Genomic DNA, 25150 nt, shown 5'->3' with positions numbered 1-25150 from the left:
AATGAGCTGGAATTACATATCACAGCAGGTACACAGTACAATAATAGACTTCCTCCAAATGATTACAATATAATCTGATTCCAAAATGAGAGTTTACTCAAACTGTTCAGGCTTAAAGCAGAATAACTAAGCCAAGCAAACATAATCAGCAAAAACTAAATACATACCTTAGGGGTAAACATATGACGAATGCCATCCAATGAACCATTTAAGAGCAGCCCTCGGATTAGAAAGCATATAAGTACCACATAAGGGAAAAGAGAGCTAAAATACATTATCTGAAAAATAGGGAAATGAAATACTTTTTAAAAAACACACACACATAAGTGACTTTCATGTCCTGCATTTACCTAACTCTACTATTTCCTCAGAAACCTAAGATCAGATCCTAATCCAAAAGGTCAGACACTACTCAAACAAATCTCAAATCAATCTGAAAGGACCTACAATTGCAAGTGATGTGTATTCATTAAGAACCAAAAGCTTTGCATCCAGAATTTTTTTAAAATGTTGAGAATGACAAAACCAGACAAATACAGTATCTTCACTATCATTACAACACAGTTTCTTCCCCTCAATGTCTCCATGTTTCCAAAGACTGAAAATAAGATGCAACAGCATCTGGCTGATTTCTCCATAGTCAGCAATACTGTTAAGGTAGGACTTCTGCTAGAGTTCTGTAATTGCACTTGCTTGCATACAGTTACAGCTTTCAGATCTTTCTCAGTGGGGGCTCAAAGGTGTGTCCGTTGTTACTTCTGTTCTTATTCACAAAAGAATGCAGGAATAATTCTTCAGTGTACCTGTAAATTATTGGTTCAGATCCTGTCATAGAATCATAGAGTTAGAAGAGATCTAACTTCTGATCTGCAGGAACTCTCAATCAAAGCATCCCCAACAGATGGTCATCCAGCCTCTGTTTAAAGATCTCCAGGGAAGGAGACTCCACCACTCTCCGAGGGAGTGTGTTCCACTGTCAAACAGCCCTTACTGTCAGGAAGTTCCTCCTAATGTTGAGGTAGAATCTCTTTTCCTATAGCTTTCATCCATTCTTCCAAGTTCTGTTCTCTGGAGCAGCAAAAAACAAGCTTGCTCCCTCCTCAGTATGACATCCCTTCAAATATTTAAACAGGACGATCATATAACCTCTTAACAGTTTCTTTTCCAAGCTAAACATCCCCAGCTGCCTAAGTCATTCCTCATAGGGCATGGTTTCCAGACCCTTCACCATTTTGGTCGCTCTCCTTTGGATACATTCCAGTTTCTCAATATGCTTTTTGAATTGTGGTGCCCAGAACTTGACACAGTATTCCAGGTGGGGCCTGACCAAAGCAGAATACAGTGGCACTATTACTTCCCTTGATCTAAACACTATATTTCTAAACTCGCATTGGCCTTTTTAGCTGCTGCATCACACTGTTGACTCATGTTCCACTCATGCCTACTTGGACATCTAGATCCCTTTCACACATAGTCTTGTTCAGCCAGGTGTCTCTGATCCTATCTACGTATTTCATTTTTCCATCCTAAGTGCAGTACCTTACATTTATCCGTGTTGAATGTCATTTTGTTAGCTTTGACCCAGCTTTCTAGTCTATTCAGGTCATTTTAAATTTTGATCCTGTCTTCTGGGGTTTTAGCTATTCCTCTTAATTTGGTGTCATCTGCAAATTTGATAAGTATACCCCCAGTACTATCATCCAAGTCCTTGAGGACAAGGGCTTCATACCTGCCAAACTGATGGTTATCCTGCTTGTGTGAGAAAGTATGTAACATCTTCTTGTGTAAGAGTGCCCCTGCTGAAAAGCCAGCATTTATACAAGCAGAGCTCCTTTTCACCCACCAACCACCCATGACCATAATAGTAATCAGATTGCTGTTGCTGCCTTGTCATTCTAAACTTTTGCATTAGTACTCTGACAGAACATCGTTCTCTACCGGCACTGAACTGGATCGCAGCCATGAGTTGACAGTGGGAGTCAGCATCAGGACTATATTATTTCCCCATCTCTTCCTATCTACCTTCCCTCTCAAAAGTTGACTGTGGTTTAATGCAAATGAGGGCTAACACAAACCATGACTCCCTCAGGGACTTTAATAATGATTTGAAGTGGGACTGCAAATGATTATGGAGAGAACAAAATTTGCATTTTAATATGATTTATATCCACATAAATTCAAATTGCAAATCCACATAAATTTAAATTGTAACACTGGCATAAGGAAAGGGGAGGAAAAAAAATTCTGACAGGAAGCAGGAGTACACATGCCAAATCTCACGGGAATCTCTTAGAAGAAGCCAATCATCTTCTTATTTCTGTGGAAGGAGTCATGCTTTAATAGAAGGATGCTTTCCATTAGAAAAAAAAGAATTATTGGATTCAAACTTTTGTATTAAAGGACAGGATTTTGTTCTTTGTCACTCCACAACTTTTGTTTGCCTCACAAGCAGAAGTATAAGAGTCTGAGGCCCTTAAAATTATGTGCAAAAATAATTATGTGAAAAAAGTATTGCATAATATTTTGACTCTGAGAAAAAAGAATCTGTGGGGCAGAATATTGCATAATATTACTTTTAAACACCTGCTGAAGGTTAACATTAAAGAGTAGTGATAGTCTGCCTTTTTATCCTTATCTTTAAAAAAATCTTTACCAAAATTGGCTATATTTTAATTACTCTATTGTTGAAATAAGATTTTAATATCTCTCCCACAATGAGTTCATACTAGCTAAACATCTGGGAAGATGAAAGCCAGAACATGTTTCCATGAAATATTACTCAGGTGTTTTGTTAGTGGGTATAATAAACAGACAAGGCAGGGAAACATGCCCTCCACATGTAGAGCACACCTTCCTGAAATGATATACTTATGTATCTTGAGGCCCTCCAGTGATGGGACTCATAAATTTGTTATCCATGTGAAGAGAGTGATAGAAGTGGTGAAAGAGTGGGCACTCACACACCTCTCTTTGTGTGCCCTACTACACAATTTTACAGAATATGTGAACAGTGCTTATGAATGCACCTTATAAGTTTTTTTTCAGTGGTGATCCAACACCTACTGAATTCCTCTCATCAGAAAACACACGTGGCTTCATCAGTGGAAACTTTTAAAATAACGTTAATATTAGCCACACATATTGCTTCCTTCCAGTCAGCATGGACAGCAGTAAGAGTTTTAATTTAACACATCATGGCCATAATTTAACACACATGGGCCAAAAGGGCCACCATTGGGCCACATTGAAGGCATGGCATTTGGACAATGCAAGCCCCAGGCTGGAAGCTACACTGAGCCCGCCCCAGCCCAGAAAAGCCAGGCCAAAAAGGAGTGGGGGGGAAAGCACTCCTTTTCAACAGCCCAGTTCAAGATTGCAGCAGTGGCCCACATCAGGACCAGGCACATGTGGCTGCTGTGTTCCTGCAGCAATCATGGCAGGAGTGGCCTATGGCTTCTCCTTTTGCCCCATCTGCTTGAGACCGCTGAGGGCACCAGATTGGGGCAGGTTGCCTTAAAAGATTTTTTAAAAATTAACTCCTGTTTTTAATTTAATGTCCGTAACTTAATTATTATTGCTCAGTTTCAATCTGATATAATGTGGATTTAATGTGAAGGTCATTTAGTAATTATTGTATCTTTAGAAATTGTGTACACTGTCTCAAGATGGTAACTGTAATCTGATACATGGGTTATTTAATTATTAAATTCAAGACTGTCCCATGAGAGTAAGAGGGCCACACTGTAAGTAAGGAATATACTACACAGCTAACAATCTTGCATAACAATGGTAATATCCAGTCACATTAAAATTAAGCTTATGAAAGCAGTTCACAGGGGCTAGTGGTTATTTGAAGTGTGTGTGTATGTGCCTTCAAGTAACTTATGGCAACCCTATGAATTTCAGTGTTTTTTTAGACAAAGAATACACAGGAGTGGTTTTGCCAGTTTTTTCCTTTGAAATATAGCCTACAGCACCTGGTATTCCTTGGTGGTCTCCAATCTAAGTACTAACCAGGGCTTACCCTGCTTAGCAGACAAGATCAGACAAGATTTGTTGCCTTTAGGGTAGTGCCATATGAAAAAAGCATTCTTTTTGCCATTAGTCTTCTTATGTCCCTTTCCAGAGCATGACTCAATCTTCATCCCCAAGAAATGGAAATCATTGTAAGAGTTCCCATGTGAGTAACTGTACATGGGCAGAAGAATCATGGAAATGTGTTTGATTTCCTCTGCACACACCTGCTATGCGATGTGGGACATGCCGCAAGCAAGGTTTATCAGTATTTACACCTTCTATAAATAATGGCTTGGCCTGCCCTGTTCTGCCCTACATATGAATCTTTATCTTTGTTTGAGTGTCTCCTTGATCACTAACATCCTGAATGCATGTAAGTGTTGTCACTTGCCCTTCCTTGCAACGTTATTTCTTCATGGATCTAGCGCAGATCAAGAAAGAGGCAATAATATTCACAAAGCCAGCTGGCCAACCTATTCTTTGTTGTGTTTTCTTTTTTTAATTATATGCTGAGATGTAATTATAAGCATTATCTATGGAAAACCAAAGCAAAGAAGGTTCTCATACCACAACACTCCCACCTTTTATCCAAGAAAAGCTTCTCTATTTTTAATAGAGTACAACTGAAAGTGGATATACGGACATTTCCCCACTTGAGATTACAAAAAGGCATGGTGAGTCATAGCTTTTAGCCTGCCAATGCAGACTTTATGGGAGGATAGGCAAAAAGGTGTGGTAGATTAAGAGCTTGGATGGCATGTGTGAAGAAGACCTAAACTAGGGAAGGAAATACTTACTTTGCCTGAAGACTGGATGCCTTTAATCATTGCTAGACACACCATAACCCAAGCAGCCAGCAAGCACACAGTCATTTTCCAGTTCAGACCCCCACTCTCTGAGATGGAGCTGGAAATATTGAGTGCTTCTCTGTACCAGTAATAGGTTGTAGCTGAGCTTTTTTCACATTCTGGCTCCACAACTAAATAAGAAATGGGGCAGGAGTAATGCAAAACTTTAATTTGATATTTAAAAAAGAACATAAAAGCAGCACATGAACAGTTCTCGAAAGCATCCTAAGACACTTACTTATACAGTCATACCCATTTCAGAACAGAATAACATTTGTTGTTGCTGCTGTTATTCTGTTTCAGTATCCTACACACATATCCATCCTTTATTGCTTTAAAAAATTCTAAGGCCCTTTATATATGTGGTAAAGGGCCCAGAACATTGCTCCTCAACTCATAGCCAGGGTCAATACTTGACATCCTTATTTGTGAATTTTTACTCTGTGTGTGTGTGTGCGCGCATGTGCGTGCGTGCGCTCGCGCACACATTCAAGCAACCTGATGACCTATAGTGGCCACATAAATTTCACAGGATATCCCTTAGACAAGAAATCCTCAGAAGAGGTTTGTCATTGCCTTCCCAACTGCATCTGCACTGCAGAAATAATGCAGTTTGACACTGATTTAACTGCCATGGCTTAATGCTATGGAAATCTGGGATCTGTAGTTCTGTGAAGTCCAAGGAAGTCATACAATGGAGCCATGGCAGTTAAAGCCATGTCAAACTGGATTCTTTCTGCAATGCAGATGCAGCCTCTTAAATATAGCCTACAGTAACTTGTATTTCTGCCATTATATTTAATAGGACCTGAGCATCCAGATTTTATTAGCCACAGGGGATCCTGGAACTAAACCCCAGTGGATAACAAGGTCCACTGTATACATAAGTGTTGGAAATCTCACCCAGTGGAGATTTTTTATTATTATTATTTTGTCGTTGTTGTTGTTCCATTCCAAGTAAGGATTTACATCCCGAGAAAGAAAAAAAAATGCAAAAGTCTAAGTTGCTAAAAATTAAAAAAATAATAATTAAAATCAACTCAAAACACGGAAACATTACTGACTTTTTCCTTTCTATTTTTTTTTAAAGACTGAGCATTAATATTCTAGATTACCTGTTTTTGTAATAGAAAATATTGTAAAGCTAACTAGAGGCAGCAACTGGATTTAGCCATACTAACAGTTCAGTCCAGTGCATATTTATTCAGAAGTTAAGTCCCACAGAATTCATTGTGGCTTATTCCCAGGGATCACAGCCTAAACAGTGTAGAGTTTATTTTAAAAAATACTTAAAATGTAATTTGAAACAGAGAAGAAGAAAGATAATGATTTAGTATAGCCATAACTTACAGGTATGAGAAGAATTTTTCACCAAAGGACATTGGTCCCATGGCAGTGGGTGCTGAAAGGACTGAGAAAAGTAAAACAAACTCCATCCAATGATGACATTGTAGTAGAGGGCCACAAAAAAGCACACCTACAATGCAAGAAAACAATTTTAAAAGTTAGTTTATTAATAAGCATACAGAGATGCATTTTAACAGAAAATATTTTGGCAAATATAAAGGCAAATATTTAACAATAAAAACACAACTTTCTAAAAACAGGATGGACCCAGAAAGTGAGAAAATTACTTTTTTATACTATGATGTCCAGTATTCCCAAGTCAACACAATCAGTAACCATAAAGTAGTAAAAAGAACTTTCTCAAACTCTACACTTTAGCACAAACCATTTTAGCCTACAACAGTTGAAATAGTTTTAAAATCCAAAGAAGGATAAGATTATCTGGTAATGTACTTTTAAAAAGTTGGAAGCATTTACTAAACACTTTTTTTGCATTTATTCTTTGCATTTATTTATTTTTGTTAGGCTCTAGTTATTCTCCCTTTAGCTTTTATCTAAACATTGAGCATGTATTTATGGACTGCTTTCCAAATTTGAGGGACATTTACATGAGCCACACCACTTTGTTTTAGTATATGTGGCCTAGGTAGAGTCAGTCCTTCATATCCACAATTTTTTTTCTCCATGGATTCAAGCATCCATGGTTTATAAGTATCTTTAAAACAGATCAATTCAAAAAAACAATCCTTAATTTTGTCATTTCATGCAAGGGACTCTATTTTACTATGCCATTGTATTTAATGGGACTTGAGCATCCACAGATTTTGATATCCATGGAGCGAGCATCCTGCAACCAAACCTCAGTGGATACCAAGGGCCCACAATACTCCACAGAATTATCAAATTAATCTTACCACAGACTAGCGCTTTCAAATAAAAGAAAATGAGTTAATCCTACCATATATTAAGGTTTGCAGGAAATTCAATGACTTACTATACAGCTTGCAAATCCAATTCCACCAAGTTTGGGACTGATATAATTCCATACTCCAATACTTCCACGACGGATTCTTTGACCCACTGAAAGCTCCAGGAAAAAAAGCGGGATCCCTATGACCAGCAGCAGAATTAAATATGGCACAAGGTAGGCACCTGTTGAACCAAATTGGTTGTTGTGTAACTATTAGAATATGATAATTGGTAGGTGTACCCATTACAGTGTCAATTTCAACATGATTTTTATAGAGAATTGCAAAGATAGGAATAAAAGCAGATGTGTGGATGTGACAACAGCAAAGCCTATTGTGCTTTGCTAAATGTGAGCTCACTTCAGGGGCCAGTTAGCTGTGGTTCAGAATTCAGTGGGGTGATGCATTAAGCCCAGAAGAGAGTACAAAAGATAAAATGAGTAAGCAATTTAATAAAATTATGTAGGAAGGGGTTCTGCAATACTGTTGTGTTTCAGCTATGATCAGGACTTTCCTTGTTGCAATAACAAATTACTAAAAAGGGTTGAGGGACTAACTACCTCTCTGCAGGCAAGTGCAGAGTAAGATATCAACTCCTCATGATTCTGATCTTCTGTAAGAGCTACACTCTAGGTCTGTGAAAGAGACATTATCCTTAAAGTCCTCGTGAGAATTACACATGTTAAATCAAGTCAAAGGTATATTAGTGATTCCCCTTTCTAACCTGTATATATGCAACTAACCTGCCACTTCTGGTTTTAATTATTTCTTCCTTTCCTCAAAAAGATTTTCTTTCCTCACAAAGGCAAGATCCATGTTTTATTAACACCCACATAGTTTTGAAAGATTGTGAAATTAGACCACAAACACAGACATTTGAAACACTTGGTTTTCTGTTCACATAATCTTCACCCAGCTCTTGCCAAAGGAAGATGTAACATTTAATGGGAGTATTCGGGATCTTAAAGGGATGCAATTACTTAACGGAGTACCTCAACTCTGATGTCTTTTTCTGAGGCTGCATCCTCATTGCAGAAATAATTGGGTTTGACAGCACTTTAACCACCATGGCTCAATATTATGGAATTCTGGGAAGCTCTGGTGCCACAACAAATACAGTTCCCAGATTTCCATAGCATTGAGCCATGGCAGTTAAAGTGATGTCAAACTGGATTATTTCTGCAGTATGGGTGCAGCCTGAGAGTGTATTCTAGATCTCTGGTCATCTAAAATCTCTTTGGTGAGTACAGGATGCAGACTTTTTCTTATGGACGGTTGTGTAGAATTCTGGATTTGTTTTTGTTTAAAATGCATATGGTCTCATCACTGCTCACCTCTTGCTGGGCAGCTAAGATTTATCTTTCAATAGTCACTCTAAGATATTTGATTGTATCCAACCGTATGCTTCCAACAACCCAAGGTGCACCCCTGATTCCCCTTCCCCTTCAGAATTTGCACACACACAGTTCTGTTCCAGAAGGTCTGGAGAACCATCAAGAGAATACTTGGAACCATGCAGTGCTATAGGGAAAGGAGAGGAATGGGCTATCTGGTCACTTGTGGGGAAAATTTTGACAAGCCATTTACACAATGATATGGGAAGAGCACCAGTGTGGTGTAGTGGTTTGATCTTTGGACAACTCCTCTGGAAGTCAGGGTTCAAATGCCCATTCAGCCAGGAAACCCACAGGGTGCCCTTGGACAAGTCACACTATCTCAACCTCACAGGAGAACAAAAGAAAACCTACTCTGAACAAATCTTGCCAAGAAAACTCATTGATAAGTTCACCTTAGGCTTGCCAGAAGTTGGAAATGACTTGAAGGGACACAACAACAACAAATAGGAAGACAACACAAATGATGGACACCATAGAATAAGAACTATCAAAACATTATAGGATAACTTTTCTAATATTAAATATACTTGGAGAGAATGTGGGCATGCATGCCAAGCAACATAATCTATAAAAATGTCCATCTGTAGAAATAGCAGGGCATTTTGGTAATTATGAAAAATCCATTAACTATGAACAACAACAGGAAGCTATAGAAGGCCTGTTTTGCAGCTCCAGGAAGAATAATTGCCAGTAATTTGCAGTAAAGGAGGACGGTAACATTTAAATTATTTTGGCAAAGGAGGGAAAAGAAATGCCAAATAAATATAAAGCCATGTGTGTGCATGTGTGTTTATTTCCAGACCTTTATAAGGGCTTTAAAATGTACATGGATTTAAAAAATTAGATTTGACAAATAATGTTCTAATGTTTGCATGCTCTTTATCTCTCAGTTCTGTGAGCTGATGTGAGGCTGGAAATCATCCCAACCTCCTCCTTATTTATCCTCAATTGGATTAAGCAAGTGCAGATTTAACCTCAAATATAGCATATCTACAACTTTGTTCTGGCCCTAAAATAAAGGGTTCAGTCTTCATTTAATATCATGTCTAGTTTGGCCCAGGGATAGTTCTGAATACCACAGGACTATGAAAGGAGTATGAAAGCAATAGAAACCAAGAGTGTAGTTGGTACACAAGCAAAGTCAGTAAGGAAATATGAAACTGTACCTCCTCCATTTTTTTGACAAAGGTATGGGAATCGCCACACATTCCCAAGACCTACAGAAAATCCAACTTGGGCCAGAATATACTGAAGTTTGCTATTCCATGCTGGTCTCTCATCTTCTACATCCGATCCTTCTTCTACATCTACTTCTTTGTCGTCTGAATCATTAACAGACAACTCGCTTTTCTTGAAGGCATCTTCGACAGAGTCTTCATTTGACAGGAGATCCTTAACTGACTCGATGACATCATCATCTATTTCTCTTTTTACCACCTTGCTGTTCTTAGGCATTTGCAATGGGGAAATGATAAAAGCCAGATCAGCCTCACTTCAGACAGGCTATCCAGCCTCAGTCGGTATCTGTTTTTTGCCAAGTCAAAAATGTTTGACAAAATGTCAACGGAGTCCCTTTATGCAATGTGATCAAGATGTTTATAATGGCTTGCTGTTCGTAATGGCTTGCCGTTAACATAAATACCTGCAAACAAATGAATGATTGTATAGAAAAAAATGTGTCAATGGTTAGTTGAAGTTTATTTATTTATTTCATTGAATGACCAAAAATGCATACCACTTGTTTTTGGTATCTTTGTTCATATAAATAAAATCTAAATAGTTAATTGTAACTATCTAGAAATTCAGCTATTTAGCTACATTATTCCGTATAAACCTTTTGGATATCTGCTTTTAAAAATATATACCAGTGGTCTTTTTGGAGACGTGTATTAAAAGTTGTGTAACTGGACTATAGAATCAAATCATTTCTTTCTAAAATTTGTCAACAATATCATGTTTTATTCTAAGAAGAGGTTGAAACAGGTATGTCCTTAGAATAGAATGTAAATATCTGCTTAGACTAAACCATTATATTTCTGACAAATTAACAGGAAAATGAGCTAATTCTATGGTGTGATCACACAATGTTTTACAGAAAACCATGGGAAGATGATTGATTGATAGATAGACAGATAGACAGACAGGTAAAAGAGAGATCCTGCACATCCTAATGAAGCATGCTTACTTATGGAAATATATTGCTTTCATCATCCTCAAAACCCAGGAATTTTAAGAAGTTAGTATTTCTATTTGTATTTGTTACACTGCAACCTAGTGATAATTGAAATAGTGTCAGAGTGGCTGCATGACATATAAAATCCTAGCTCCCTCTGTCTACTATGATGAAAAATCCACAGCTCACCAACACAGGAACTCTGATATCAGAAAACATAATGGGCAGATTGGAGGCTTAGCATGGACTGATTGGGGAAGTCCCTGCATATGCAAGAACCAAAGCCTTTTCACCCTCCACTATGTCCTCAGCATACAGTAAACGTTCTAAATGTATCCCTCTCATTGCTCACAACGGAAGGATAATGGGGGTTTTCCCACAACAAAACTGAGGGGAAAGGTTGAGTGAGCCTGCTCCTTTTTTCATGCCCCCATGTTGGTGGAAGGCAGGGAGGGTTTAGGAAACATCAAAACATTTGACATTCTAAAATTTGACTACTGTAACATGAGGCTGCTTCAAAACGTTGCAGCCAGATTGCTGACCGGGGCTTGTTATAGGGAGGATATAGCTCCCTTGTTAAAACAGCTTCCCCAGCTATCAGTTCTTGTCTGGGCACAATTCAAAGTGCTGGTCATGAACTATAAAGCTCAATATAGCTTGGGTCCAGACTATCTGAAACAGCATATCTCCACATATGAACCTGCCAGAGGTTTAAGATCATCAGGAGAATGTTTTCTTAACAGTCCCATCACCACTGCAGACTCATTTGGCACTAGGGTTGGTGTCACCGCTGCAGTAACCCATGGTGTCACCTACCCACTGACCACCTCCCACACCATACTATACACAATCCTTTGTAAAAAAAAATGTATTAATGTAGCTCATAAATTGTAATTCTCACATATCACTGGATGTAATGGCAATAGCTGTGACATAAGCAACTAGGAAAATTAAAATTATATCTTTAAAATACAATATCATACACACAGCCCAAATGTACTTACATGTACATAGCTTCATGTGGTTAAAGTGAAATTTTGGTAAGGTGTGTTTTTGTAAGAAATTTTTTAAAAAAAATTAAAATCTTAAGATTTTTTTCTTCCCACTGCGTCTTGCCTGAGTCACACCATCTCTTCTGCTGAGTTCCAACATTTCAAAAAGATGAGGTGAATGTCAAAACCTCTTTCTGCCAAAAACCAGATGTAGTATCACCTCCTTACGGTGCCACATGGTGCATCTTTCACCTCCCCACTTCCCATAGTGATGCCCTTGTTGCTTGGTTAGGACATGAGAGAAAGCTGCTCCCACCCTCTGAAATTCCTTTCTGGGTGAGATTAGTCTGGTCCCTTCCCTCTTTTCCTTTTGCCAGTAGGCAAAGACATTTTTGTTCAAGCAGGCTTGTAATAAGTAATTGCTATCAGGCAGGCTTCCTATTGGAGTGCACTCATATTTTTACCATAATTTGATACTGTTTAAATGGAATGATTACATTTTTAAAACTGTATTGGTAAGTTTTTAATCAATTTTATCTGTAAGCCACCTTAGGTCCCACTCCAAGAGAACAGTGGCATATAAATAAATAAATAAAATCTCTCTCATGCCCTCCAACTGTCCCAATTTGCCAGGGACAGTCCCATTTAATCTTCACTTTTTTTAGCTGCTTTTAAAATGTCACAGTTCCTCCCTCTCCCATTTTCTTCCTTTGTTCTCAGTCTGTCCTTAGGCTCTCCATTTCCATTACATTATGGGAAATGCATAAAGTGCTTCAGTGTTTCAGTGTCAGTCAGGAAACTGCTCCATGATTTCCAAACTGCAAGAAATGTTTGTTTCTCAGACAGGAGAGGAAAAGTTTAGAAATGCTACTTTTTTAATGCTATATCTTGCAGAATTCTCCAGCCAACCAAAATCTATTACCTCCCACTCTGACTAGATACAATCTATTGGAAGAAATCATTACTGGCTGAATCATATCATATAGGAGACTGCTTTTTTTTCACTGCAACTGTATTTTGCAATATCAAAGCCCAGTGTGACATAGATTGACAACATTTTTATCGACTTTTATGAGAAGAAATAAGGTGTTAAGGCATACATTCCTCCTGCTCTCAAATCAAATTAGCTCTGTGTACAGGTAGGCTAAGCAAACTCAAGATCTGAGTCGGGTGAACAGTTGTGTATTGCTTCACACCATGCAATGCTGATAGCAACACAATCCAGTTTAACCCACTTCTGGTAACTTTGTGACAATCCAATGAATATGGGTTGCCTTACAAAATGAGTGAACAAACTGCCTCTATTCACTCAGCTCAGCTCCTATGCTGACTACGTCAATCATGCCATGTGAGTTGATCTTGAGGTTACTGATAAGTCAGTCTGGCTCTTTGAAATCCCTAAGGCGAGTCTGTCTTGTGTAAGAGTATTAGACAAGATAATGGCTATGAGTAGTCAGGTTTCCCACAATAGGCAAGCACTGCCAATTTATTGAATCATGTCCTTGTATAGAAACATTCTAAAGTTACGGCAGTTCTTTCTCCTTCTGTATTTTAGAAATGGTTTTCCCTTAAATTTTAATTTTTTATCAGATGTATCAACTGAGTACACCATTGTTTACACAGCCCAAATGCTACAAACTAGTTTTCCCAGTTACTGTGGTAATTGTAATGAAATAGTTTACTGCTTGACCAGTATTTTATTATTTTTATTCAACTTTATCGTATCTTGTTGACATTCATTATTGTAAACTACTTTGGGATTTTCATTATAAAATATGTTATAAATATGCAGATGGATAATTCAGAGCTGAGATGAAATACAGAAATCAGGCCTTGGAATTTTTATTTATTTACAAAATGCACATACTATCCAACTGACAAATGCCTCGAATAGGTCTGTAAACATACAAATCCCAAACTACTAAAAAATAGCAACTAAAACAGTAAGCTAACAAATCTTAGATTTAAGATCTGAAAGTATTATACCTTCCAACATTTCCCATATAAAAATTGGGGCCTGTGTGGTGAAGCAAGTGGAAGGACAGAGAATTAATTGGGATGGCCCCTGTTGAATTGGGACTGTTGGAAGGCATGAAATAACAATATTTTAAAAAGTTAGCAATAGAATAGATAACAAAAGTAATGTATTCCAGATTAAATGCTTGTTGAGAAAGAAAAACCTTAGCTGGAAATCTAACTATATTAGTACAAGGAGGCCAGGTGGAAGTTCTTAAGGATTGTAGCCTACTGATAATGGGCAACTGACTCTACAGAAGGCTCCAGCCCTGGGATCCACCAGTTGCACCACTGTGGGAGATATCACCTAGAAACAAAATCTCCAAGAACATTAGTTCTTTTGATTTCTAAAGAGATGAATTTTCTTCCAGTTTCCTTTTCAGTCCTGATAGGATGACCAGAATGAAAATACAGTCAGCCTTCCATATCAATTGGGGGGGGGGGGGGGGTTGGTTGGTCTTGGATCCCCCTCCCCCTGTAGATACCAAAAATTGAGGGACCTCAAGTCCCATTTTCATCAATGGATGCTGACATGTGTGTGACTGCATCGGTGTGGCTGCGTATAAGTGCCACCACTGAGATGAGGCCACCTGTGCATCCTCCAATCTGTAGATGGCTAGCCCACTGATAAGGAGGGCCAACTGTAAAAGAAACTCAGTCCATTTTGTTTGCCTCCATCTAGTAAGTCATTTTAATAACAAACTCAGAAATAGAGTATGGAACAAAATGTTTTGGGTTTTGTCTTTGTTTTTTAATGGTCAATGGAAGATCCAATGATGAATATTTTCTTTATTTAACTCCTACATACACACACAGACACACGTAGGCTTCTTTCTTCCTTTCAAAGGTTCTCAACCTTTAAGAAAGTATCACCAGGTCTTCCACATTTGTCTGACACTCTGATGTTAGACAATTGTTGTCTGCAGCAGAATACTGATTTCCCTTGACAACTTTGTCACTTGGCCACTGACATATTTTGGAAATGTCTGAGAAGAATTGAAGGATTTACTGAGCCTCCGAAAGACAGATGCACTTTTCTTACAGCATTGGGCTAAACCGAATGCTCATACAGGAAGTCCTCACTTATCTGACAGGTTAGAGCCCAGAACACTGTCAAAAAGTGGAATCATTTGAAATGTGGAACTCTGGGGGGGGGGGGGGGGGTTAAAGCTTGCAAATGCATTTTGATCACCAAAAATGTAAATAACACACTATATATCACTTTTGAATGCATGCAAAAACTAAATGACACTATACACACACACATATATATACACAAAGAGAAATAAAATGAACAAGGGCTTACCTTTAATGTCCTTCTCTCAACTTCAAATAAGATTAATAACTTTAGTATGCACTGGTGTAGCATTTTTCATTTCATCTAATACCTTGGGTTTATTCCTAACAATTGTACGAACTGTTGAGTGGGGAATGACTCAGATCACTCATGGACATGCCTTCCTTGCTAAGTTTGATTAGTTCTAGCCTTTCTTGCAAACTGAAAATCTTATGGTCTCTTTTAGCTTTATCATTGCACTTAGTTGCTATTATGAAAATGGTACTGTATTATAAGCACAAATATTGTACTGCACTAAAACTGTAAGAGATATTCTACCTGCAATATCAGAAGCATTATGAATTACTGAATACAGATTGAAAGAGCATAGTTCACAATCTCACAAGCACCACAAACTGAATGCAGAAAGGGGGAAGCAATGCTCACTTTGGACTGCTCACATGCAGCCACTACTTCCAAAGAGAGCTGAGAATTGGAATAGGTGCCACGATGACTATGGAGGCGTAGTGGGGTTTTTTCCCTCCTCTCAGCTTGTTTTGCAAGCAAAGCATGCATGTGCATATGATCAGTCCAAAATAAGCCTCCATAGGAAGAAATGACACAAGTCTGCTCTGTCCACAGTTGTAAATTACACAGACAAGCTCCATTCATTCAAGGAAGGGTCCACTCTTTCAGAAGCCAAGGCTTGGAACTGTGCAGGCATCTGCAAGCGAGTGATCCCAAGTGATCCTCGTAGGCAAGAAGAAATGGTGAAAGAGAAGACCCCTCATCAAATTAATGATATGCAAGCATCTGTAATATGCAAGCATCAAAAGAGACATCAAAAAGCTTCCTGGATTTTCCCAGAAACAGATGCATTGATTATTATGATGGTCCTTTTGGTCAGTGTAGCTGTAAAGAGGTCACTTCCGGTCCCCTTTCTTTCTCTGGGGGTTAAGAATTTTATGATTCTTTGTTCTCTCTCTTCCTCTCTCTTTGCTTTCTGCCAGCATGGTATTTCCCATTCTTGAAAAGTTGCCAGAGAAGACTAGGTTGCATACAGGCTGCCTACTGCCTGGACATGGGACAGTGTGGTAAGATCCATCAGAAACTGATAAAAACCATGTTACCCACACCTCTGTTACTGTGCAGTAATCTCCATCATTTCCTTTAGAATTTTAAGCAACCCAATCCTTAGGTATCTGAGGTGAACATTTAGGACATGAAAGTCCTAGGACCTGGATAGGTACATGGATATTAATATAATGTAAAATAAGTACAGTGGACCCTTGTTATACGCTGGGGTTTGGTTCCAAGATCCCCCGTGTATAAGAAAATCTGTGTATGCTCAAGTCCCATTAAATATAATGACATAGCAAAATGGTGTCCCTTATAAAAAAATGGAAAATCAAGGTTTGATATTTGAAATTTATACTTTTTTTTGAACATTTTCAAACCGTGTATGCTGGAATCCGTGTATAAAAAATCCATGTATAAGAAGGGCCGGCTGTATATCTCTACATGGGATGAGAAATATGTATTACACATATTTCAATAGGCAACAAAAATATAAAAAATACAAATAGTTCAAAATTTAGAACACTGCAGTGAAACAGCAAGAGGATAACTATTAATGAATATTTAGACGCACAGTCAGCCCTCCATATCCACAGATTCTTTATCCATGGATTCAAGTATCCACGGCTTGAACATATTTTAAAAATATATAAATTCCTAAAACCAAACCTTGATTTTGCCATTTTATATAAGGGACACTATTTTACTATTCTATTGTGTTTAATGGGACTTGAGCATCCACAGATTTTGGTTTCCACGGGGGATACTGGAACCAAACCCCAATGGATACCAAGGATCCACTGTATGTCAACTTCTTTTTAAAGAGGCAAGTCAAATTAAAGGCATGCTAATCCTACTTGCCTACACTTTCAGAAGAATGCAGTTACCCACTGTTGCCAACATTGACCAACTGTGCCCCAGAAGTCTCCTAGATGTGTGATAGGCCATTTTTGCAGGCTTTTAAAAAGAATAATTGGAAGTAACTTTTTCAGGGCCCAGGGTGCAAAAATATCCTTAAGGACCACATATTGCCATGGACCAATCTTTACCACCCCCGTATTAGAGCAAAACATTCAGGGATAGAGAGTAAAGCTGTCTGTTTTGGTGAGCTCAAGCCTCATCAACTTGGTTCAAGCAATGCATTATAACTCCCTTCCTCCTCTGAGTTCCCCCAATCTTCCTCCCACTTACGACCCCATGGTAGACATACTACTAACACTGGCCTGGTACATACCTCTTGGTAAGTCCGGGCTGGCGGCAGCCTAATTTCCTCCAGAGGAAAACCGCAGCTGCCAAACTGGAGGAAAGAGAATCCAGAAAAATCGGGTTCTTTTTCCACCGCCATAGTTATGTCACGAGTGCGCCAATGGCACAGCATGACGTACAGGTGCTATGCGTCTATTACGTCATAATGGTAGCACACGTGTATATGGGGTGCTGATATTTTAGCGCTGCCAGTGCATTCTAGGGTTAGGAACTGTGCAGTTGCTGCATGGACCTTAACCCTAGTTGCACCGCCGCCATGCCACAAAGGGCCCATCTGTCCTGGGCCGTTAATTTCCTTCCATGGCATGGTGACATGAAACACAGTTCATAATGGTTTCTGATTCTGGTCTGAAACAAACTTTGTTCAGCAGTCATCATAGTTTACAGAGGTCAGACACCATGGCAAACTATGGTTAGTACTAATATTAGGGAGTGGAGAAATAGTGATTCAGTCAAGAATAGATGAAATTGAACAATTCTGAGAAAATATTTTGCAAAGTGTGAACTTCACTCCAACTATGGTCTAATCTGCACTGTAGAAATAATGCAGTTTGACCCCAGTTTAATTGCCATGATTCAATGCTATGTAATTCTGGGATTTGTAGTTTTATGAGATATTTAGCCTTCTCTGTCAGAGAGCTCTGGTGCCACAACAAACTACAAATCCCAGAATTACATATCATTGAAACATTTTAATTAAAGTGGGGTCAAACTGCATTATTTCTGCAGTGCACATTAGACCTTTGTTTCTCCAAATCATTTTGCTGATTCTTCACCGTATTTACTAAGGTATAAGGCATCCTGAATTCAGTAGGGCTCACTTCTAATGAGACATCTATGGGACTGTATAGTTAATCTGATTCAGCTTCACCCCCACCAGCCTAAAATAGCCCAGTATAAGGCCTTTGCAACTCTTGGGATAGTCTCAAATAAAGGACCTTTATGGTTTGTGCAAGACATTTATTAGTAGTTCAAATGTAAAAGCATGTTTGCCTGGAACAGTTCACTGTGCTTATATATACTTTCTTATATTGTACAAAGATCTAGTTCTTCCCCTTGTTCCTATCAATAAGAATGAATAGTCTGAGGGTAAAAGGGGAGTATGGTTTTTTCCACTGATGGCTGACTTTTAAAAAAGTATAGGATATTGCATTGCTGTAAAAACTAACATTTAAGTAAGGCAAATTGGGAGAACAAACAGAAATGAATAATTTTGGTGCTGCTTGGTGTTCATTTCTTATATATAATGCAAGTAGAAAGGACCACTGAAAATAACTGCCCCAGAAACATTAAAGCATGTATCTCTGATAGAAAGTTAAAGGAGCACCCATTCATTTTATTAATCTACAATAAATTAAACTGGCCATGAAACTCAATGGATGATCTTGGGCAAGTCACATGCTCTCAGCCTCAGGGGGAAGGCAATGGCAAAAGCAAACCTCCTCTGAATAAACCTTTGCCAGAAAACCCCCTGATGGCCTTTGGGTCACCGTAAGTCGGAAATGACTTGAAAGCACACAACAACAACAAATTCAAGTGACTTTGACATATGTGACTTTTGGAAAGTGATACTACATAATGTTATTTTATTTTTACTTTTAAAATATTAAATGTAGGTCAGGGACTCAGGGAATATTTTGCCTTTAGCAGCAGAATCTTCAAGTGCAAGTCCAAAAGTCACATATGTCAACTTTTTCCCTATAGAAGCAATTCTACAGATGTTGTAGAAACTAAAAGGATACAATTAGGAATTCCATTAAAGTGGAGGTTCCACCCACTAGGATTCAATCCTTCTCCTGTCTATATATCCCTACCCAAGTTCTGTTTATGTATTTCAGTGAAGCCAAACGACAACCTTGGGAATTTTTTTTTTCCATTTCAAAGAAAGTAGCTACTTATTAAATACTTTAGCCAGTTAAGTGTCTTTATATTTAAAAAAAATGGGGTTTAAGCATGCCTAATCTATGGTAGATTGTGACCATGAGTTATTAACAAATTATTCTATCTTTTGAGACTTGTTGTACAATTCATGATCATTGTTCTTACAGAGCTGCTCTATACCATAATATATTTTTCCCCCTGACACAGCAATTCCCAATTTCATTCAGTCCTTTCATGAGGTAATTTTGGGGCCCTATTCAACTGTTATCCAGAAATTAAAGTAGCATAATTCTAAACTCCATGGGTGGTCTTATATTGATTAATTAAAGTGTCAGAGTGTAAAGCAACCTCACAAATGCCTTTCATACACAAACAAGCTACTCTTGTGGTCCTGTTATGCTGGCGGCTGCTATTCCACAGTCAAAGCCAGTGTAACACATTCATGTTTCTATACAATCCCTGTTGCACAGCTAACAACACAACAGATGCAGAAACAAAGGCAAATGGAGCAACACTGTCATACAACAAAATTCCTGGCAATTCTACCAGTACTCACAAACGGTGATATTTTGCATAGATAACTGTCCTGCCATGCAGGAAAAAGATTACAATGGTGGCTAAATGACCTCATGATTTCATCCAACCTAACAGATACAAAAGTCCCCTCTACAATGAGGGACTGCAAGAATAACTTTTTTGTATATCTTCCCAAGAGAGAACCCAGAAGCTTTGTAAAGGAAAGCTTTGAAATATGCTATGAGCATGCAAAAAAACATCAGTTACCGCATACAGGTATACTTCAGTTAATGAAGCCTCTGACAATGAAGTTTCCTTTCTGAAAGGTTTTTATGCCTGCCTGCCCAGCCCCTTCCCTTTTCCTTCTTGATATGTGTCTAATTAGATTTTTTTTTAACCAGCCTCAGCATTGGAAGGATAGTGAAGAAAGACTGCAGAAAAGACTTTATGTCAGAGTGTGTCTACAGCAAAACAATGCAATAAATAAAGCCTGAGCTGGGAAAGAGTGGGAATTTACTCTGGTTGAATCTACTATAGCTGTTACAAGTGCCAAGGAAGGTAAACTTCAGCTACCTCCAGAATCCTTTACTGCTCCCTTACATGAAGATCAACAGAAGGAAAACAGGATAACAGATAAGCCTCACCAGTTACTGCCAGCATGTGCTGTTGTTTTTAAAAAGCCATAGATCTTAAAGTGTGACAACCAAAATGGAAATCATAAGAAAAGTGACAGCTCCTGAAAGGAAAAGAATGTGTTTAGGAAGAAGACTGCAAGTAAAGTCTAGAAGGTTCAAAACGCTTTTCTTTACTTAAGTACACTCATGTCCTCTGGGGAACATTTACAGTGCGCCTTTCTTTTACGAGGGGAATCCATTCCAGACCCCTACCCCTGCATAAAAGAAATAGCACGTATGCTCAAAGCCCCATTAGAAGTAATGGGACTCATGCTCACAGCAGCACGAGGTGGCAGCGGTGTGTGCGCGCCACTGGCAAACGCGCCATTGTTTCTTCTGGCGCATGGCACCACTTCTTCCAGCGCTGCTTTCAGCATATGACGCAGGCACACTGTACTTTAACCAGCCTGGACTATACTGACAACTGTAACCCAGAGGATCTTTTCATCAGCTGCCCCTAAACTTTGGGATGACCTGCTGGGAGAGATCTGGAAGCTAAACATGCTGTCTCATTTAAAAACAGTATTAAAGGCCTACCTCTTCCAGCAAGCCTACCTAGTTTATTTTATACTATGAATTTTAAATTGTTATATTTTCATATTGTATTGGATCGTTTTAATCAGTTTATGTGTTTTAACTTAGGGGCTGTGCAGACTGACAGGAAAGTCCAGCATGGGGACAGAGTTGGGACGTAGTGTCCTCACAATGCATGTCCAATTCCAGCCCCCAGGGAGCCCTGATGCTGCACACCGCTCCACTCTATAAGATGCAGCGCCAAAGGAGTATCATATAGCTGTGGCAACGCAGCTATGGTGCCCTTTCAAGGGTGCAAAAAGAAGCTGCTGTTTCCAGCTCCTTTTTGCACCCTTGAAAGGCCAGGTTGGGGCTGCGGTGTGAGATTGCCGTGGCCACAATCCACATAAAGGGGCTGTGTGTACAGCCCCTTTATGTGTTAAAATAGTTTTATGTGTCTTAAACTATGTAGTACTGTGCTTTGAGCCTTGAGGAGAGTTAGGTAAGAAATAAAATTGATGATGATGATGATGATGATGATGATGATGATGATGATGATGACGACGACGCAAGACCTAACCTGATCTGGTTGTTTCAGATAACATATGTATATTGGTCATTTTTGAATATTTTGCTGAAATATGTTAAACTACTCTTCTTATTGTCATTTCTGTTCCTGGTACCAAACTCATTGTTAAATTTTCTGCCCAAGAATGCAGTACTTTGTTGTTTTGGCTTTGAGGGAAACTCATCGCCTCTAGAGAAAAGGAGGTTCAGTGATTCCACACAGAAGAAGAGTCAACAGGTAGCACTCTGAACTGTTCACTTCATGTTCCACTGCTGGGACAGCTAAGAAGGGCAGCAGGGAGTAGGAGTCCCCTATCTGTCAACCTCCATGAGAACAATCAATCTGACACTCATTTTTATTGATTATTTTGGAGTGAATTTTGATGGCAACTTTATCTTTCATTTTGCATGGCCCAGTGAGAGGGAACCAAACAACAGACATAAGTGCAGATGGCCTCATCACAGTTTTTCTGTGCTAGACAAAGCTGCTCCTGTTTCACAAATGTCATACATTTTCAAAACACACAGAAGCCTACTAAAATGAAAAGGTAGACACTCTTGATTTCTGCTTATTTGAAGCTTAGGGCAAGTCTCCTATGAGGATCGCAATTGCCTGACGGATTGAGGGGTGATTGAGAACATACAGGGTGCCACATATTTTGCAGAACTACAAATACTACATGGAATATCTGGAAAAGCTCATGGAAGTCAAAGAACTGGTTGATACTGAGCTTCAAGCTGTTTTTGCCCTAGTGAAATTGCTAAGGATATTTCCCTTGCCCACTACTGTGGGCCCCACTGAATATATATGCATGTTACTATAATAAAGATAATACAGTTAGCCCTTCTTATACATAGATTTTTTATTCATGGATTCAAGCAGCCACAGTTTGAAAATGTTCAGAAAAAGTATAAATTTCAAATATGAAACCTTGATTTTCCATTTTTTATAAGGGGCACCATTTTGCTATGTCATTATATTTAATGGGATGAGCATACACAGATTTTGTTATCCATGGGGGATCTTGGAACCAAACCCCAGTGTATAACAAGGGGTCCACTGTATTCTTTTTCTATGCTTGTTGAATTGTTTCCTGGTTTCTTGTTGAGAGACAAAAGAAATATGGGTATGGGAGTAATAGGTAGCAATTGCAACACTCAGATCTAGAAACTTGGTGCCCATTACAGCCTATTAAGTAAAAGTAAAGAAGATTGTTTATACTTTAGTCCAGCTCCTCATTCTCCCACTGATAATATCGCCATACCTCTTGGGTAGGACAGTGTATTAGAACGCTTTCTATTTCTTCTTTATTCTGCTTCTCATGTTCTGGCTGTGAGCTGTGGTGGTGCAGTGGTTAAATGCCTGTACTGCAGCCACTCACTCAAAACTATAAGGTTGTGAGTTCAATACCAACAAAAGGGCTCGTTCGACTCAAGCTTGCATCATTGCACGGTCGCTAAAATGAGTACCCAGATTGTTGGGGGCAATTAGCTTATAGTTGTAAACCGCTTAGATACTGTTAGTTCAGAATGAAGCGGTATATAAATGAAGCTGTTTGTGTTTGTATTATGGGGAATATTGTGTTTGGCCAGCCTTACTAATAGATGTCTCCAGGAGTATCTAATATTCAACAGCAAAGGAGACCATTTCCTCATAAAGTTGACATAGGAGAATCTATGGCCATGAATTTTGTAGCTCCTGCACTGTTCATAGTGTATAGAGACCTGCAAATGGAGACGGTACAGAAGGTACAGAAGACCTGCTGATGGAGAAGGTACAAAAGTGTGGTCGAAAACACACTACAAAAATAACGCAGTTCGGGACTGCTTTAGCTGCCTTGATGCAGTGCTAGGGAATTCTGGCAAATGTACTTTGTTGTGACACTAGAGCTCTCTAATAGAAAAGCCCAAATGTCTCACAAAACTACAGTTCTCAGTATTCCCTAGTATTGAGCCAGGGCAGTTAATGGGATCTCAAACTGGATCACTTTTGCAGTGTGTTTTGGACCCATGAAACATGGGCCTAATTCTTACTATTAATCCCTACGAGAGTAAAACCACTGAATCAATAATACCTTAGTAAGTCAACACTTATTTGACTTTTTAAAGCTGTATCTGTTTTAAATTTATAAGCTGTCTTGAATTCCAGACTGGGACAAAGTCAAAATGTAGTTGACAATGCTGAAAGTAACAACACCACGTAAGTAATTTCCATTGCTGTTATAGATCTACACCAGTTGGTATTCACAATAGAATTTGTGTTACGTTCTTCTTCTCTTTCCTCCATGGATTACCTATACATCATGTTTTGTATTTGTAGATCCAGCATGCTTGTGCTTGATGGTACATTTTTAGTTTTAGCTTCTTGAACCAAAGTACTTGCATGGATTCTGATATAAAGTCTTATTCACCTGCTTTTCATATTTTAGTCCTCCTGGGCTTTTAAGTCCTGGGGAGGAGAGCTGTATGAACTGCTGTTTTGCAAAGTGTCCCACCACAAAGCCCTCATTTGTGCTCTAGTCATAGAAGAAGAAATCCATTCCACATATATTGGTATATAAGATCAGTGCTTCTTGAGTGAGTCTTATATTGTCCTGGTAGTGTGCACAGAATGGCTGCAATGTTAATCTCAATCCGATTTCCAACACAGAATCTACCACAATTCAAAAAAGGATATTGACAAGCCAAAACACATCAAAAGAAAGGAAACCAAGATGAACAAAGGTCTGGAAACCAAGCTTATGTGGAACAGTTTAGGGAATTGGGCATGCTTAGCTTGAACAAGAGAATGTTGATAGGTGACATGATAGCCGTCTTTAAATATCTGAAGGGATATCATAGAAAAGATGGAACAAGCCTATTTTATGCTGCTCCAGAGACCAGAACACAAACCAATGGATTCAAATTACAAGAAAACAGGTTTCATGTAAACATCCGGGAAAACTTTTCACTGTAAGAACTGTTTCACAGGGGAATAGACTGATTCAGAGGGTGGGGAAAACCTGCTCCTTTGGAGGTCTTTAAACAGAAGTTGGATGGCCATCTCTCAGAAGTCATCTGTCCAGATGGTCATCACTCCAGAGTGTGTTGATTGTGTATTCCTTCATTGGACTGGCTGGCCTTTCTGGTCTCTTCCAACTCTATGATTCTATGGCTCCACTGAGAATTAAATCTTGAGCATTCATTGGGGCGATAGAGCACAGAGTTCCAATGTAACTGAATAGGATTCCCCTGTCAAATACACCCCTTACAATAGTGGAGTCCAGGGAGCATAACTGCTATTGGGGTATAGTCTCCCATCCGTGCAAAGACAATGCTATGCCAGGTAATGTAACCATACATTGTTTTCGGCTAATTTGAGTGGATTTAGAAGCAATCCTTTCCTCTCTGTTAGGGAAGCAACATGTTATTCATTTATTCATTCATGGAATTTCAAACATTCAGTTTTCTTAATGATATTCACCACCTGCAATTCTAAAGTCATTCTAAATTTGGGCTAGTCTACAAATTTAATTACCTGACGCACAGAATGGTATAGACCTTTTCTTCGTTGTATTACGATTTCCACTTATAATACTATTTACAATCTGCTATGAAAATTTAGTACATTTAGTACTGTCTC

At 38.8% G+C, this 25150-nt stretch overlaps 1 protein-coding gene across 2 annotated transcripts in view; it reads right to left on the bottom strand.

Moving 5' to 3' along the window:
• Positions 1–25150, bottom strand: part of SLC6A15 (solute carrier family 6 member 15) — a 50752-nt gene that overhangs the window by 14916 nt on the left and 10686 nt on the right. The window contains exons 2-6 of one of the 2 annotated variants that reach the window (XM_089524011.1): positions 9744–10219; positions 7207–7364; positions 6216–6342; positions 4815–4996; positions 168–278 (exon numbers count right to left, since the gene is read on the bottom strand). In XM_089524011.1, coding sequence (XP_089380137.1) covers positions 168–278; positions 4815–4996; positions 6216–6342; positions 7207–7364; positions 9744–10032 — 867 coding nt within the window. In that variant the 5' untranslated portion in view covers positions 10033–10219. The remainder of the gene's footprint in view (positions 1–167; positions 279–4814; positions 4997–6215; positions 6343–7206; positions 7365–9743; positions 10220–25150) is intronic. The other variant, XM_089524012.1, reaches the window with a different exon arrangement.

Source organism: Sceloporus occidentalis, unplaced genomic scaffold (assembly GCF_023333645.1).
Source record: "Sceloporus occidentalis isolate IW3139 unplaced genomic scaffold, rSceOcc1.0.p SCAF_5, whole genome shotgun sequence".
NCBI lineage: Eukaryota > Metazoa > Chordata > Lepidosauria > Squamata > Phrynosomatidae > Sceloporus > Sceloporus occidentalis.
This window is presented reverse-complemented; position numbering and strand designations above follow the sequence as displayed.